The 16,639-nt window shown below is 57.0% G+C and overlaps 1 protein-coding gene across 10 annotated transcripts in view; it reads left to right on the forward strand.

Annotated features, from left to right (window-relative positions):
* Nucleotides 1-16,639, forward strand: part of HSPG2 (heparan sulfate proteoglycan 2) — a 99,254-nt gene that overhangs the window by 54,872 nt on the left and 27,743 nt on the right. For 7 of the 10 annotated variants that reach the window (XM_070510736.1, XM_070510738.1, XM_070510739.1 and 4 more), the window contains 21 exons: nt 177-226; nt 530-624; nt 944-1,084; nt 1,454-1,645; nt 2,770-2,808; nt 3,346-3,447; nt 4,033-4,260; nt 4,767-4,850; nt 6,880-6,972; nt 7,323-7,403; nt 7,617-7,847; nt 9,515-9,628; nt 10,692-10,819; nt 10,960-11,046; nt 12,093-12,151; nt 12,345-12,512; nt 12,670-12,780; nt 14,988-15,088; nt 15,189-15,369; nt 16,149-16,274; nt 16,427-16,579. In XM_070510736.1, coding sequence (XP_070366837.1) covers nt 177-226; nt 530-624; nt 944-1,084; nt 1,454-1,645; nt 2,770-2,808; nt 3,346-3,447; nt 4,033-4,260; nt 4,767-4,850; nt 6,880-6,972; nt 7,323-7,403; nt 7,617-7,847; nt 9,515-9,628; nt 10,692-10,819; nt 10,960-11,046; nt 12,093-12,151; nt 12,345-12,512; nt 12,670-12,780; nt 14,988-15,088; nt 15,189-15,369; nt 16,149-16,274; nt 16,427-16,579 — 2,564 coding nt within the window. The remainder of the gene's footprint in view (nt 1-176; nt 227-529; nt 625-943; nt 1,085-1,453; nt 1,646-2,769; nt 2,809-3,345; nt 3,448-4,032; nt 4,261-4,766; nt 4,851-6,879; nt 6,973-7,322; nt 7,404-7,616; nt 7,848-9,514; nt 9,629-10,691; nt 10,820-10,959; nt 11,047-12,092; nt 12,152-12,344; nt 12,513-12,669; nt 12,781-14,987; nt 15,089-15,188; nt 15,370-16,148; nt 16,275-16,426; nt 16,580-16,639) is intronic. The other 3 variants (XM_070510741.1, XM_070510742.1, XM_044769953.2) reach the window with 1 other exon arrangement.

The raw sequence follows: 16,639 nt of genomic DNA on the forward strand, positions 1-16,639 counted from the left end.
CCTCTCACACGTTTCCCCATCTGTAAAACGGGTGAGTTAGGCTCATGGGTTCCTTCCAGCACTGTGAGGTCGCTGAGACCAGTACAGGGCCCCCAGCACAGCCCTGGGCTCGCAGCAGGCTCTCTGGGGTTCTGTGGTTCTGCCTTCCGCTCATCCACTGCCTTCTCTCTCCCTAGGTGTGCCCCAGGTTACTATGGCAACCCCAGCCAGGGCCAGCCATGCCGAAGTGAGTAGGGCTGGGCTACCCAGTCTTCCCCAGGGGTGGAGCTGGGACAGAGCCTTTGTTCTCTCTGACCGGGGACAAGTAGCTTTACCTCTCTGAGCCTCAGCTTCTTTATCTGTAAAATGGGATGGTAAAGGCCCACCCCCTGCAGAGGGCTGCCGTGAAGGGTTTAAAGCCGACATGTGGTAGGCGTTCAGAAATAAACACTCCCTCCCTCGGTGTTGAGTTAGATGCCCAGAGGGTGGTGGAAATGGGGGTGCTTGGTGGCGGGTTCGGGGTGCCACCTGTGGCTTCCCTCTACTTCAGGAGATGGCCAAATGCCAGAGCCAATCGGCTGTGGCTGTGACCCCCAGGGCAGCATCAGCAACCAGTGTGACGCTGCCGGCCAATGCCAGTGCAAGGTCAGTCCAAACCCCTGCCCTCCACGAGGCCCTGAACCGCAGCCACAGCGGTTGCCAGGCCTCCCTCTCACGGTACCTATGGGGTTGTCCCTGCGCCCCCACCTCCCTTCCCCAGGGGGCCCATCTCTGCCCCTACCGCTCGGAGCCTGGTGAGAAATCAGGCAGCATGCGACAGGAGCTGGGGTCTAGGCCTGGGGGCAACAGGGCCTCCCCAGAACTGCCAGAAGCGGCTGGGAAGGCTGGCCTCAAAGGCTGCTGGAGGTGCAAGAGACCCACGCGAGCTCCCCACACCCACCCACCCACCCATCTGCCTTCCCAGGCCCAGGTGGAGGGCCTCACCTGCAGCCACTGCCGGCCCCACCACTTCCACCTGAGTGCCAGCAACCCCGAGGGCTGCCTGCCCTGCTTCTGCATGGGTGTCACCCAGCAGTGCGCCAGCTCCGCCTACACCCGCCACCTGGTAAGAGCCCCTATGCTGCCCCAGCCCGGGCCTGCCACCCGCATCTCCCTGGGTCATCCTCAGGGCAAGTCAGAAGCCTGGCCCAGTGGCTTCCCCAGTGTCTATGAGGACACCCATCCTCATGCCCCCATTATTGCCCATGTAAGCGCAGATCCTAGCAACCCTCACCCCTACCCTAATACCCTCCCACAACCCCATTATCCTTATGTCAGCTCTGAGCCCATCCCCCCAAAATGTCCTTCTCATCCCCCATTATTTCTGTCCCAGCCCTGATCTCAGCAATCCCCCATGACCCACCCCAATGCCCTCCCGTACCGAGGTGAATGCCCCAGTGCCCAGGCTGACACCCCATCCTCCCTCTGCTGCCAGATCTCCACCCGCTTTGCCCCTGGGGACTTCCAAGGCTTCGCCCTGGTGAACCCACAGCGGAACAGCCGCCTGACGGGAGGCTTCACCGTGGAACCCGTGCCCGAGGGTGCCCAGCTCTCTTTTGGCAACTTCGCCCAGCTTGGCCACGAGTCCTTCTACTGGCAGCTGCCAGAGGCGTACCAGGGAGACAAGGTGTGCCACACGGCGGGGGCTGGCAAGCCCTCCCCTATCGCCAGCTCTGTGCCAGGCCCTGCTGAGCCCTGGGGCCGGCAGAGACTCAGATACGAGGTGACCTCAGAGCAGTCTGGGCCACAGGCAGGCACTGGCCACGTCATGGTTAAGTGTGCGGCCTCTGGGGTCAGATAGGCCTTGGTCTAAACCCAGCTCTGCCACTTACCAGCTGGCTGCCTTTTGATAAATCTCAGCTCCAGGGTGGCTGGGAGGATTAGAGATCGTGCCTGGCACATAAGTGCTCACCTGTTAACAATTGTGGGCTTTCATGCAGTCAGTCAACGAACAGGTCCTGGGGGAGGCCCTCGAAACACAAGGGACAAATGAGACAGTTTCAGTTTCATTCATCTGCTCACTCAGAATTCACTCATCTGTGCTGCTGGCTCTGTGCTTGGTGTTGGGCATAATAACAAGTCTAGTTGTAGGTCCTACTTATTGAGCCCTCACTCTGTGCTGGGTGCTGCTCCAAGTACGTTTACATGTCATAAGTCACAGCTCTAGGAGCCAAGTACTGCTACCGCCCCCTTTCCACTGAGGTGAGAGAGACTAGGTGACCTGCCCGAGCAGGGAGGTGGCCATGCTGGAATCCAAACCCAGGGCAGAGCCCGCCTTCCATGTGACACTAGTCAGAGATGAACGTGTCTTGCTACTCCAGAGTCTTGGTCCAGTGGGGAGGTGATGGTGATGGCTATGCTCTGGGGCGCAGGGTCTTAGGGGTGGATCCGAGGCAGCCTGCCCCGCCGTGTTCCTCGGAGAGTCAGGGCCACCTGGTGGTATCCAGGGAAAGTGCATCTTGGTACAGGAGTCCCCTGCTGGCTGAAGCTGGTGCTCAAGCAGGTGTTTCCCCATGTCTAGGGCCCCAGGGAGGTCAGGGACACTTTGGAGGGGGGTTCCAAGGCTGCCCTGTCCCTGTTCCCTGGACAGACCCAAATATCCCAGCCTCCTCCCAGGGCTGGCCGCCTTCTAGTCCCTTCTCGGGTTCCTCCTCTCCTGGCCTCCCTGTCTGCCTCCCTTCTGCCCTGTCCTGTGGTCCTCAGACCTCTCTCTCTCTGACTCCTCTCCTGGCGTCTCCCTGCATCCCACAGAGGGAGGCATATTTTGCGCGGATGCGCCGGGCTCACCAGGTAGGCCTGTGATCTGAGTGGTGTGAAGTCATTGTGACATGGGCATGGTGTGGTCTTCGATGCCCTCAGCCCCGCATAGGGAGATGCCCAATACCCAAGGCAATATGGGTCTGCATGAACCCAGGTAGTGCCTGTTGGCCCCACGGACAAGGCACTGCTGTGCCCAAGCCCTGCGATGCCAGGAGTTAGAACCAGGAGGGGTATGTGCCTCATATGCCGCGTGGTCTGGTCCTGCTGTAACCGTCTGTGGCCAGAGTGGTGGCCAGGGTGGACACTAACTCGATGCTAAACCGCATGACAGCCTGGTCCCCCAGGTCAGCCTCGCGCTGCCTCCCATGCAGCCTCCGTTAACCCTCCGTGTGTGGATGCCCCTCCAGTGGCCTGGAGTCAACCCCTGTGTGCCAGCCTAGAGAGGGCAGTGTGTGTCTTTTTCCCCAGTTGGTGTAGGCCTTTCTGGCCACCATATCCATGGGGAGAGGACACCCCAGCTCGGGGGCCCTGGGAGGTCTGAGCTGGCCTGTGCCCTCCGCCCTTCAGAACCGCACATCCCTCTCAGAGGAGCAGTTGCGGACAGCTGTGACAGCTGGGAGCATCCGCGGGCCCCCAGAAGGCAGGGGCCGGGCACCGCGGCTGTCACAGGTAACTCAGGGCCTGGCCAGCGCAGGCATATCTGGGGCCCCAAGGAGGAGACCAGAGAGCATAGTTCAAGCAGGAGCCTTGAGCGGAGGCCCTGGCCTTCCTGGGCCATTTTCACCCATGCCAGGCCTGGCCCCAGCCTGATGGCCTGTCCATTCCAGTGTTGCCCTCAGGAGACGTTCCAGATCCCTGAATGGCACCACGGGCACACGTGGAGAGTGAGGCCCAAGGAGCAGCGCCCCCCTGCCACAAATGCCTGCCCCTGGGGCTGCCTCTAGCCTCTCGAGCCTGAGCTGGACAGAGCCCTGTGCCCCTCTCTTGCCAGGGGGCACCCTCTGTATGGGGCTTCTCCCCATAGTCAGGGCCCGTAGTCAGCCGGACCCATCCCAGGATAGCCCCACCAGGCTCATGAGGAGCAAGAGGGCAGCAGATACAAGGGCCAGAGCGGCAGGTATTGGCACCAAGAACAGAGAGCGCGGAAGTGGGTGGTGGGCTGGGCCTGACGCGTCCCAGACCAAGGCGAAGCCTCACGGCATCCTTTCTGTCTCTCTGCTCCTTCCCTCTGTCCTCCCTCTCCTGGCCCCCCAGGTGGATGAGGCCCAGAGGCGGATGGATGCCGAAATCTGGCAGCTCCTTTCCAGCTTTGCTGCCCACCCCCACCCACCTCCCCAGGGGCTCTCGCCCCATCCCCAGCCTGCAGCTGCTCTGCGAGCATCTCTGCCTTTCCCCTCCTCCCCCTCCTCCTCCTCCTCCTCCTCCTCCTCCTCTTCCACCTCCTCCTCCTCAGCTTCTCTGTCCTCCTCAGCAGGCTCTCAGGTATGTGCCAAGGCACCCACTGAGGGACCCCCACCTAGCGTATTTTCTAGACCTCAGTTGTTTCTGCACCAACCTCACAAACTCTCGTTTCTGCACACTACCTGGGCTCTTATTTACTTTAGGTTCCCCTTTAAGTCAATCTTATACCAACTCAATTATGGCAGTTGTACATTTTTAAATAGACATTAATATAGCCACTAAATTTAAAAATGTTTTCTGCTGTGCCCCATAAATCATCTTGGGGTCCCCAAGAGGCACACACCAGATGTGAGGAGACACCGACCCTAACTGGACCGAGTGAGAGCGGTTGGGGTGTCCGGGTCCAGACACAGGGAGCACATTGTCCAAAGATCAGGGCCGGGACCCGAGCCGTGGGGTGGGGGTTTCCGTCCCTCTGGCCTCTTGGGTCCCCCTCCAGGGCCTGGGCCCAGCCCCGTCAGCACCGTCTCTGTCCTCCTGGCCCCTGCCTGCTCCCTCAGCTCGCACGGCCTGTCCTTCTGTCCTAGTTGTCTCTTTCCTACGGAGCCCTCTCTCTGCTTCCTGAAAGCCTCTATTACTGGCAGCTGCCCCAGGCCTTCCTGGGGAACAAGGTAACAAGGAGTTGGGGGTTAACAGGGTCGTCATCAAATCCTAAAATATCAAAGGGCCCTTTACCATACAAATGGGTAGACCAAGGCCCGGAGAGGGCAACACCCTTGCCTGGGGTCCCGCGTTCAGATCACAGTAGGGCTGAGATTGAACCCGGCTCAGCTCTTACCAACTTCAGCAGGCCACGGGCCGCTGGCAGAAAGGCTGTCTTCCCTGAGAGGTAAACCACGCCTCCTTTAGGCCGTCCTTACCCTGCACCAGATCACTGACCTAGCTCTTGGCACTGCATTCATTCATTCAAGAAGCATTATTTAAGGACTCACTGTGTGCCGTATTGCGTCCGGGCAGAAGACCCTGGCTTCCCAGAGCTCACTGTTAGTGTGCTTGTCATTCCTACCATTGTCAGCATCATCGTCGTCATTACTATTATTGTTAGCATTGGCGTTAGTGTTAGTATTGACATCGCCTCCACCTTGTTCAAAAAACCATTGAGTGCCTCTTAAGAATACATAGAATATATACGAAATAACATACAGAGAAGCAGACCAGACAGTCCTGTCCAGGGGGAGTTGAGGACAAGAAAGATCTGCTGAGGCCAAGGGTGGAACTGGGCATGAGGAGGAGCTAGCAAACGTTGAGGCTGTGCGCTCGGCAGGCACAGGCCTGTACGTGGCCTGTTACTGAATCCTCACGCTATCCTTCAGGGTAGGTATTATTTTTACTCCCATTTCCATGTGAGGAACGTAGAGGTTAAGTGACTTGTCCAAGGCTATCCAGCCAGTAGAGCTGCACTTGAACCCCGGCCTCAGATTACAGAGTCTGCTCCCTTAGCTGCCCAGCTGCACGTGCCTGCAGCTTGATCCTGGGCGAGGCGGTAAACTTGCTGGCATCTGAAGCAAACAGGACACCAGTTGTTTTGTGGTTATCTGGTTATACCCCTGAATCCTTACCTCGCCCGGAGCTTGTGGAGAACATTCTCAGGGCCCAGGTAGCCCAGAGCCTGGCATGTTGTCAGTAGGTGTTTAATAAATGCTTACCAACTGAATGAACACAAAGATGAACAAATGAGCTAGGCCTGGCGCAGTGTGATACTGATCTGAACATCTGCCCTGGTGGCAAAGGAGGGAAAGGAAAGTCCTATAGGGCAGAGCTGGGTCTTAGCTGCCCACTTGAAAGCCCCCTGGGGCAAGTGTGAGGACTCTTCCAGTTGTGAGCAATAGAAAACCCAAGTCCAGCTGGCCTGTCTGCAACAAAGAATCTATTGGCTCATGTAACTACAAAGTCCAAGGATACCTGGTATCAGGCATGGCTGGATCCAGGGTCTCAGTTGGCATCATCCTCCAGCTTCCAATCTGACTAGGAAAGGGAGTTTCTCTATTCCAGTAGAAAGAGCAGAAGTGCCAGGTTCCCATGTCCATCCCTGAGGGAGCCGAGAGGGGAAGTGGAAGAATATGCTGATTGGCCTGACAGCTGGCACGTGTCTCGTGTAGAGCAGGAGGGGGCGGCCCTCAAACCACATGGCCTGCATGTGTGACATAGTCTCCTTTAGAGGAAACCAGGGCTGCCGTTTGCAAAAAAGGGGAAAAGGGATCTGGAGCAAACAAACACCGCCAGCCCAAGAGGCAAAACCTCTGAGGGGCCACCCTCAGCCCTACCCCCATGGCTGAGAACTTTTGAACCTTCTGCGGCCTCCGCATGGTGGTCACTGTCAATACCTGTCTGCTTCATGGGAAATTCCTTCAGGCGGAAAGGGACTTGGAGCTTATTTGCTGGGACTGTCAGGCAATGGGAAATGGGGAACCCCATAAAACAGAAAACAGGCTGCACCGGGACACCGCCACCAGGTCTGAGACAGTGAAGGAACTGAGAGATGTCCTGTCTCCTAGGCAGCCCCAGGCCTCTGGTGGGGGCTGGGGTGACAGGACAGGTGCAGAAAGGCCTCGAGAGGCTCCGCCCCATCACCTGTGTGGTCGTGCACCCCCCGGGGAGGAGGGCAGAGTCAGGCTGTGACCACAGGGCTTGCCTCTGCAGGTGGCTGCTTATGGCGGGAAGCTGCGCTACACCCTGTCCTACACCGCAGGTGCACAGGGCAGCCCGCTCTCTGACCCCGACGTCCAGATCACGGTGAGCACGTGGACCCCACACCGGGAGGGCAGAACCGGGAGGGGGAAGCCAGGGGCCACTGTCAGTGTTTCCTTCCTTTCTGTCCAGCACTTGGCTGGCCTGGCACAGCCTAAGGGGGTTAAGCCCTGTCCCCTGTCCCCCCTGCCCTGCCTGGTTGGACACTACCGAGGCAGAGGCCCAGCTGCTGGGAGAACAGGGCAGTGGGCATGTACCTGATTCCTTAGGGCACACGAGCTTGAGAGATTGGAGAAATGGGAGGCTGGTGTTACGGAGAGGCTGGGACTGGGGTGGACCCCACTGTCCCCGAGAGCTCCCCAGTTCACCTCCCAATCCCGCTGGTGTCTCCCCAGGGCAACAACATCATGCTGGTGGCCTCCCAGCCAGCGCTACAAGGCCCGGAGAGGAAGAGCTATGAGATCCTTTTCCGAGAGGTGAGGGGCACTTGGCCACACTGCGTCTGACCCTCCTCCCCTCCCCCCTGCTTCGGATCCTGGCTCGGATGTCCACCCACCTGCCTCTCACTCCCCGACCCCACTGCACAGTCCTGGGCCAGTGCCTGAAGGCGAGGGCTGGGCGGGGGCTGCAGGAGCAATGCCCGAAGCCCAGCACCCCTCACCCACGCTAGCTGTCGCCCCCTCGATCAGGAATTCTGGCGCCGGCCTGACGGGCAGCCGGCCACACGCGAGCACCTCCTGATGGCGCTGGCTGACCTGGACGAGCTCCTAGTCCGGGCCACATTCTCCTCGATGCCGCAGGCGGCCAGCATCAGTGCAGTCAGCCTAGAGGTCGCCCAGCCCGGGCCCTCGGAGGGACCCCGGGCCCTGGAGGTAGAGGAGTGCCGCTGCCCCCCGGCCTACGTCGGGTCTTCCTGCCAGGTGAGCGCAGTCGGCCAGACACCTCTGATCTGGCAAAGCTGGATCAGCACGCTGGTCAGCTGGCATCTCCATGGCCTGTGACTACTGTCATAACTTCGGTGTGCTCTGCATTCTCTCATTCATTCCTCCCAACAACCCTGAGAGATGGGTAATTATCCCCTTTTAACAGATTTTTTTAAAATAGAGGTGCTGAAGGGTGAGTGACTTACCCAAGGGCACGCAGCTCCACTCTCTGGAGTTTAAGGCCCACTCATGCTCTCAGAGTGAGCGAGACAATACAGAACGCAAATTACTGTAGCCCAAAGCAGAGCGTGAAAATGCCTCAGAGAGGTGAACAGCGTGGAGCAGGGTAGGATTCTAGGCAGAAGAGAAGAATAAGCAGAACTCAGAAGGAAGACCGTGTGGGGAAATAGCCTGCGATGCAGAAAGGTCACTCCTGGAAGGCTGGGGGTGGGGGGTCCGCTTCCTTAGATCTGGAACAAGCTCCATTCAGTAGAGAATGCCAAGCTGCTAAGGGAGAGCTGTGATCTGGGCCCCAGGAAAATTCCTGTGCGGTGGTGAATGAGATGGATCTGGCAGAGGGAGAGACAGGGCATCCTATTTGGAGGGAGGAGCAGTGGGGGTGGAACAGAGGGCTGTCGGTTGGAGAGAATCCGAGAGTATCTGCAGGGTTTGGCTGGAGACTGAACTCCAGGAAGGCAGGGCCTGAGCTCACTGTCACCACCAAATCCCCAGGCAGGCGACCAGTGGTCATGTGATGACTGAATGTGGAACTGGGGAAGGGAGACCCCAGGAGGGGAGGGGGCAGGGCTGCAATGCCAGATGGGTGGCATCAAGGTCAAGTATTGGAACAGCCAGCGCCCCTGCCCCCCGACTTGGGAAGTCCCCAGTGGGAATCCTCCTGTCTGCAGTTTTCCTACTGTGCACCTTTGCTGTGGCCACAGAACTTTCAAATCCAAACATATGAACTTCACATTCCACGAAGTCATAAAATTGAACACATTTTGAAAGAGAACCCCTGGGGAAAGCAGAATTCTTGATGCACGTTTGCTACAGTGAAGCAAAACGTTTATAAACATCTCTTTGAAATGATTGGGAAGGAGGGCCTGGAGAGGTTTCAAAGAAGGGCTAAGGAGTAAAAATTCGTTGTTTTCAGAACCCATGATTCTCGTAGAGTGTGTGACAGCATCCTTGGCTGTGTGTGTGTGCCTCTTTTGCTTTATTGAGTGAATGTGAACATCGTGGTAAAGATCTTCAAGGGCTCCTTCCAAGAGCCTAGGTCTCTTGACCCTCTTTTTCCATCTAGGGGTTAAGTTTTTCAATACAGATTCTGCCAGAAGAATTTTCAGGAACAAAGTCCTGGGGATGGAGAAGGGTTCTCCATTAGGATGAGCTATTATTCGGTAAATTCAGAGTGGCTGGAGATGTCAGGCAGGATGGGGGCGGACTCTGTCCCAGCTCTGGAGTGTCAAGAGGTGAAGGTGAAGCCGGAGGGGAAGGCCACTGAGAAGATGCTGGGATGCACTGCTGGGCCTGGAATTTCGCCTCCCGGGGCCACTGGGGAGTCTGGGTGGTGGAGGGGGGTTGGAAGGAAAGGGATCTGGGTCTGCTGGCTCTGGATGGGACCACACTGGAGGTAGAAACCAACCCTCCCCTCCTCCCCGCAGGACTGTGCCCCGGGCTACACTCGCACTGGGAGTGGGCTGTACCTCGGCCACTGCGAGTTGTGCGAATGCAATGGCCACTCGGATGTGTGCCACCCAGAGACCGGGGCCTGCTCGGTAAGATGCAAGCAGGGCCACGGGAGGGGTCAGCTTCGCTGGGCCTGGGTGGGGTCCTGGGGCTGGTTCTGGGATAGGGAGGGGTGGGCTTGGTAAGGTAAGCCTAGGTCCAGGGACAAGGTCATGGGGCATGGCCTGTGGGACAAAGCACCTGGACCAGCAGATCTGGTCACTGAGAAGCTGCAGGCTTAGTGGGATGGCCAGAACTGTGGAATAACATCCTTCTTTATAAAGAAAACGTTGCTTCCTGCTATTTCGTATCACCAAAATGACAGCTATTCTCTGTAGAACAATCAGACTACAGAGATAACCCAAAAAGAAAACAAAAATTCCCTGCCATCCTCCCACCTGCAGGTAATCACCGTCCACACTAGAGTGTGGAGCTCTTTTCGTCTTTTTCTGGACCAGTATTTACGCATGTTAAGATGCCTTTTGTTTTACACATAAACATAAGATCATCGTGTTTGATGGTCACCTTTTTCACTTACAAGTTCGTGAGCATCTTTCCATATCGTTAAGTACTTTTCTATACCTGAACTTTTCGGAGTGACGTGTGTACAGCCCTCCAGGCTATGTGGTCGGGGGCTGGGTGGTTGAGGGCCACAAGCTAAACATGGAGCAAGGAACGCGCTGTGTGAATAAGACAAACGTGGCTCTCTCTGGAGGAGGATATAAAGCCCCACGTGTTGCAATGATGAAGCACGTACTTTCAAAGCTCTGCCCCCACCTACCCAAGTGTACACCTTTACTTCCCTCTGATATTATGAGTGTTTAGGTAGAAAAATGTAAGAAATGCAATCAACATCATCCTTTTTGATAGCTATTTGGATGAATATTCTTTTTATTTTATCCAGTTCCCTATTCATGGTTTGTTTCCAGCATTTTGCTTTTATAAACACCACTGAGCTGACCATCTTGTAGTGCAATCTTTGTGCCCCTCCACAACTATTTCTTTAAGATAAGCTCACAAACGTGGACTATCCAGATCAAGGGATTACAAAATTGTTCAGTCTTTGGTAAATTGTGCCAAATGGTGAGTGGCTGACACCCTTGTGCCTCACAGCAATGCCAACACAACGCCGCTGGGGAGTTCTGCGAGCTGTGTGCTCCTGGCTTCTATGGAGATGCCACAGCTGGGACACCTGAGGACTGCCAGCCCTGTGCCTGCCCACTGACCAACCCGGAGAACATGTGGGTGCCCTTGCTCAAGGCCCAAGGAGGATTTCCCACCAGGGAGTGGAGGGCACCGCACTGGATTTGGGGGCAGAAGTGGAAGGAGCAAGGTGGGGAGTGGGCATCCCATGGCCTGACCATTGCCTCCCCTATGCCAGGTTCTCCCGCACCTGTGAGAGCCTGGGAGCTGGTGGGTACCGCTGCACGGCCTGTGAACCTGGGTACACTGGCCAGTACTGTGAGCAGTAAGTTTGCAAATAGGAGGGGTGAAGGGCAGGGGGGGGTGCATATGGTAGACTCCTAGGTGAGGGCCCTGGATGGTGTTGCTCAGAGAGGTGTCTAACAGGATTAGATCCCTCCCCTGCCCAGAACCCTGTCAAGATTCATCATTGCCCTTGGGACAAGCCCAGGCTCCTTTAGGTAGCCTTATCACACTTCAGTCTCATCCCACTTCTGACACCCAACTCTTACTCTAGCTGAGCTTAGCTTCCTGACTTCTTGATATTCAGGCCTTTCCATGTGCTGTCACCTCTACGTGGAACATTCTTCACCCTCAAACCACCCCTTCCTGGCTAACTCCTGTTTAGCCTTCAACGTTCAGCTTCATTCACCCATTCAGCACATTTTTATTGAGCGTTTACCGTGTGCCATGCAGTGTGCCAAGGTGTTGGAGATAAAGTGGTGAACAAAACAGATTCAGTCCCTGCCCCTATGGAGCCTACCACGTGTAAAGGGAGACAGGACAGCAAGTAATCATACAAACAGATAATTACAAACAGTGATACGTTCTCTGAAGAGTGCAGTCTACTCCTAGGAAACGTAACAGCTCAGCAGTCCCATCCTCCGGGAAGCCTGCTGATTCTTGGGGCTGGATGAGTGACCCCTTCCCGTGCCTCACAGCCCCACATGCTCCTCACTCTCACTGACTTCATTTCCTTGTTGGTTTCTCATGTTGGTGACTTCCGTAAGAGCAGGGACTTCATCATGTTCACTGTTGTCTTTCCATAACCTAGCAGAGTAGTTGCTTGGTAAACGTTTGTTGAATGAATTTCCTGGAGAATAAGGCCTTACCACCCCTGTTATCCAACCTGCTGACATTCCCTTACACTCCTCTTTTCTCAGCTCACTGAGGCCCTGTGTTGGGGCCTCTTTGGTCTCTGAAGTCCTTCCAGAGCTCTGAGCCGCCTGGCCCTACACTGGGCAGCTAGCTGGGCTTCTGGTTCCCCAAGTCCACTCTGGGGCTCTGGGTCCGCTGGGGCCTGACAAAGCTCGTTCTTGTTCCTCCTTACAGGTGTGCCCCAGGTTATGTGGGTAACCCCAATGTGCGGGGGGGCCGGTGCCTGCCACAGAGTAAGTAGGACCTTGGCCCCAGGTTGGGGTGATGGGCAAGACAGGGAGCCTAGGGAATTTGAAAGATACTAGTAGGTCTGGGGGACAGGGCCAAAGGCAGGGCATGCCAATCCTTGGGAGGGCCGAGATATCTGAGGCACTGCCGCATGCTGGGGGCCTCCTGCCTGAATGGCCTCTCCTGTCCTGCCTACAGCAGACCAAGCCCCGCTGGTGGTCCAGGTGCATCCGGCTCGGAGCATAGTGCCCCAAGGTGGCCCCTACTCCTTGCGGTGCCAGGTCAGTGGGAGCCCACCCCACTACTTCTACTGGTCTCGTGAGGATGGGCGTCCCGTGCCCAGCAGCACCCAGCAGCGACATCAAGGTACCACGGCCCCAGGCCCCTCAGCCCTGTGAGCCAGCCCAGTGAGTGGGGAGGCACAGGCCTGTCCCTGCCCTACTGGGGGCCTGTCCTTGCATGCAGGGCTGGGTGGGAGAAGGGGTGTGTCTGCACTGACGAGCGCCCGTCCTCTCCCTGCCAGGCTCCGAGCTCCACTTCCCCAGCGTCCAGCCCTCAGATGCTGGAGTCTACATTTGCACCTGTCGTAATCTCCATCATGCCAATAGCAGCCGGGCAGAGCTGCTGGTCACTGGTGAGTCCCTACTTCCCCTATCCCCCAGACTGCCTGTGCTGGGCTGGGCTGCAGACTCAGATGCAGGCAGCTGGCGCATTCATCCAGCGGAGCGGGTGGTGGTTGCCTGGACGAGGGCACCGGCTGTGGAGATGGAGAGAGGTGATGGTGAAGACTGGATTTAGAGGCAGAATTGGCAGGACTCGACTGTGGTCACTGAGGGAGAGGATGATGCCCAGGGGTCTGCATTCCAGCAGTGGGACAAATGGAGATGAGAGAGGCTCGGTAGGAGGGTGTCTTCATTTGGGGTCCCCAAAGCAGAGTCCGAGATAAGGATTTACGTGTAAGTAGTTCATTTGAGAGGTGATGGATGGGCAGCCCTTGCCCAGCAGCACCCAGCAGCAACATCAAGGTACCCATGGAGACAGGAAAGAGAAGGCATCCTATAAAGGGTGTGTTATCAAGCGAGTTCCCACTGTGAGCAGTTGTTCAGTGCAGCTGAGGAAGGCGTAAAGCGTGCATCTTGGCGTTGCCCCACCCCAGGGTCAAGGGAGCTTGGGGGTGTGCACAGCTCCTCCAGCCATTGATCGAAGCCTGTCCCAGGAGCATCAGTTCCCTTGCATTCTGTCCCACCTCATGGGCAGGCACAATGGTCTCCAGTGGCTGGAGAATGCCCTTGTGCAGTGGCTGGCAGAAGTTAAGCAGAGGGGGCTCTGCAGTGACAGGGCGAGGGGACCTGGGTGGGGCAACAGCAGCACCTGCAACAAACAGGTCAGAGGGAATCACAAGTTTGGTTTTGGACTTGTTGAAGTTTGAGATGTCTGGGGCAACATCTAAGTAGGTCTGTCAGGCAGGCATTTGGATATGTGAGTCTGGAACTCAGGAAAGAGGCCCTGCCGGAGAAATGAATTGGGGAGCTGTTGGCATAGGGAAGGTGTTTAAAGCCATGGGCAGGAGGAGGTTACCCAGGGAGAGTGTGGCTCCAGGACAGAGCCCCAAGGAGCTCCAACTTGAACATGTCATGTTGAAGAGAGAGGACAGCAAAAGAGACTGAGTGGATGCAGCCAGTGAGATAAGAGGTGGGACCAGGGAGGTGGCATGTTGGAAGTCAAGGGGAAGGGAGACGATGGTGGGCCTCACCAGATGCCCCAGGGAAGTCAGATATGGGCAGAGAAATAACCCTAGGAGGTCAGACTTTGACAAGAGTTTTCAGTAGAGAAAAGGGGTAGAAACCAGATTGGGGCAAGGCAGAGAATGGATAGGAAGGCAGCAAGTATAGACAGCAAGTGTAGACAACTGTTTTAAGAGTCTTGGCTCTGGGGCCTGCCCCGTGGCATGGTGGTTAATTTCGCACGCTCCACTTCAGGCAGCCCAGGGTTCGCAGGTTCAGATCCCGGGCGCAGACCTAGCGCCACTCATCAAGCCACGCTGGGGTGGCGTCCCACATTAAATAGAGGAAGATTGGCACAGATGTTAGCTCAGTGCCAATCTTCCTGACAAAAGAGAAGAGTCTTGGCTCTGAAGGGAGACCAAGAAGTGGGTCAGTAGCTGGGGGTAGTGTGGAGTCAAGGGGCTTTTTCAGAGATGGGAAATTCTAGAACACATTGAGCCCATGGAGAGGGGGAGGAGAGACGGATGTAGCCGGGGTGGGCACAGCCGAGGGAGGAAGTCCTTGGGAAGGGCCCGGTGCTCAGAAGGTGGGGGCAGGGCTGGGTGGGGAGATGTCTCATCCTCTGGGGACTGGGAAGGAGGGAGGTGGGTGGATTTGGGAAGATGGGAAAAGTCCTGACGAGTAGTTTCAATTTTCTCAACAAGTGTGAGTTGAAGCCATTAGCTGTGAAAGTGGAAGGAGGGCTCGAGAGGGTGGAGAAATTGGGAGGTGTGAAATAGTTGTTTGGGAGGATAGAAACCCAAACCAGACAGAGAAACCCAGTTGGAGTGAAGTGCGAAATGTTAAGAGCTCATTTGTGGTCTGTGATCGTGAATTGGAACCAAGACTCATGGTGGGATGCTCTGCAGTCATAGCCTGCCAGCTGCTCGGTGCCAGCAGCAAGGTGGCCGGCGGGGTTTTGGCCACGATGAGGGAGGGAGGCACCAGGGGGTGGGATGGAATCTAAGCTAGACTGGGAAGGAAGTGACACCTAAACAGGACATGGAGAGAGAGAAGGTGGCCACAAGACAGGGGCCTGGCCAGCATCCAGCTCACTGGGGGCCTCCTGTCCCCACAGAGGCTCCGAGCAAGCCCATCACAGTGACAGTGGAGGAGCAGCGCAGCCGGAGTGTGCACCCCGGAGCCGACGTCACCTTCATCTGCACAGCCAAGAGCAAGGTGGGCAGAACAGGGGGAGGGCGTCGGGGAGGACCTGCCTTCTGGGGGTCTCCAAACCCCAGCCCTGACCCCGACTCCATCCGCCTCGCCCCGCCTGCAGTCTCCAGCTTACACCCTGGTGTGGACCCGCCTGCACAATGGGAAATTGCCGGCCCGAGCCATGGATTTCAACGGCATCCTGACCATTCGCAACGTACAGCCGAGTGACGCGGGCACCTACGTGTGCACCGGCTCCAACATGTTCGCCATGGACCAGGGCACAGCCACGCTGCATGTGCAAGGTACACCTTCCTTTCCATACCTGACCTGCCCACCCCACCTTCCCCCACCAGGCCCAGTGACCACTTCTTTAGAAACTGGCAGTTTCTGAGCATCTATGGTGTGCCAGGTCCTGGCCTAGACTCTGAAGAAACAGGAGAGAGAAGGATGAGTGTGGGCTCTGCCCTCCTGCAGTGCATGTTCTAATGGGAAGACAGTAAGCCTGGGAACAAATGAACAAAGAAGACAATTACACCAGTGACAAGAGCTGGGATAGGAATAAATAGGGCGATGAGGTGGGAGAAGGCTGAGCTATTCTACATGGGGGGATCAGGGAGGGCCTCTCTGAGGAGGTGACATCTGAGCTGAGACCTGAAAGAAGAGAAGGTGTTCAGCCACTTAAAGAGCTGATGGAGAGTGTTCTTGGCAGAGGAAGCAGCATGTGCAAAGGCCCTGAGGCAGGAGCAGGTTGAGGTATTTGTGGACCGGCAAGGCCAGCATGGCTGGAGCTACAGAAGGGAGGGTGGGTGAGGAACTTGAAGACGTGGGCAGAGGTGAGAGCTATGTAGTAGATCCCAGCAGGGAGTTTGGATTTTATTCTAAAAGCAACAGGGAGCCATGGACAGGCCTTAAGTGGAAAAGAACAAGATCCCGTTGGCATTCTAAAAGCTCCCTCTGGCTGCTCTGTGAGCAAAGGGCCATGAGAGGCCAGAATGGGAGCAAAGAGCAGCAAGGAGGCTGTTGCCACAGATCAGAAGACACTCCCCACCCTCACCACATGGTCTTTCTCCTCCCGTGTCAGCTTCGGGCACCCCGTCCGCCCCTGTGGTCTCCATCCACCCACCGCAGCTCACGGTGCAGCCTGGGCAGGTGGCTGAGTTCCGCTGCAGCGCCACGGGGAGCCCCACGCCCACCCTCGAGTGGACAGGTGAGGCCATGGCAGAACTGACATTCAGGGTGTGCTCTCCCTGGAGGGTTGTGGGAGGCCAGGGGCAGGACTCTAGGCTGTGGGGTCTACCACCTCTGGGAGGCCGGGGCCACGCCAGTCCCGGTGGGTGCTGACGTACTTCTCCACGTCAGGGGGCCCCAGTGGCCAGCTCCCTCAGAAGGCACAAATCCATGGTGGCATCCTGCGCCTGCCGGCCGTCGAGCCCTCAGACCAGGGCCAGTACCTGTGCCGCGCCTCCAGCAGCGCCGGGCAGCAGGTGGCCAGGGCTGTGCTCCACGTGCATGGTGAGAGACAGGGCTGAGGGTGGGGCTGGGAGCACATGGCCACCCAGCAAGGTGTTCTCA

Source organism: Equus asinus, chromosome 5, assembly GCF_041296235.1.
Source record: "Equus asinus isolate D_3611 breed Donkey chromosome 5, EquAss-T2T_v2, whole genome shotgun sequence".
NCBI lineage: Eukaryota > Metazoa > Chordata > Mammalia > Perissodactyla > Equidae > Equus > Equus asinus.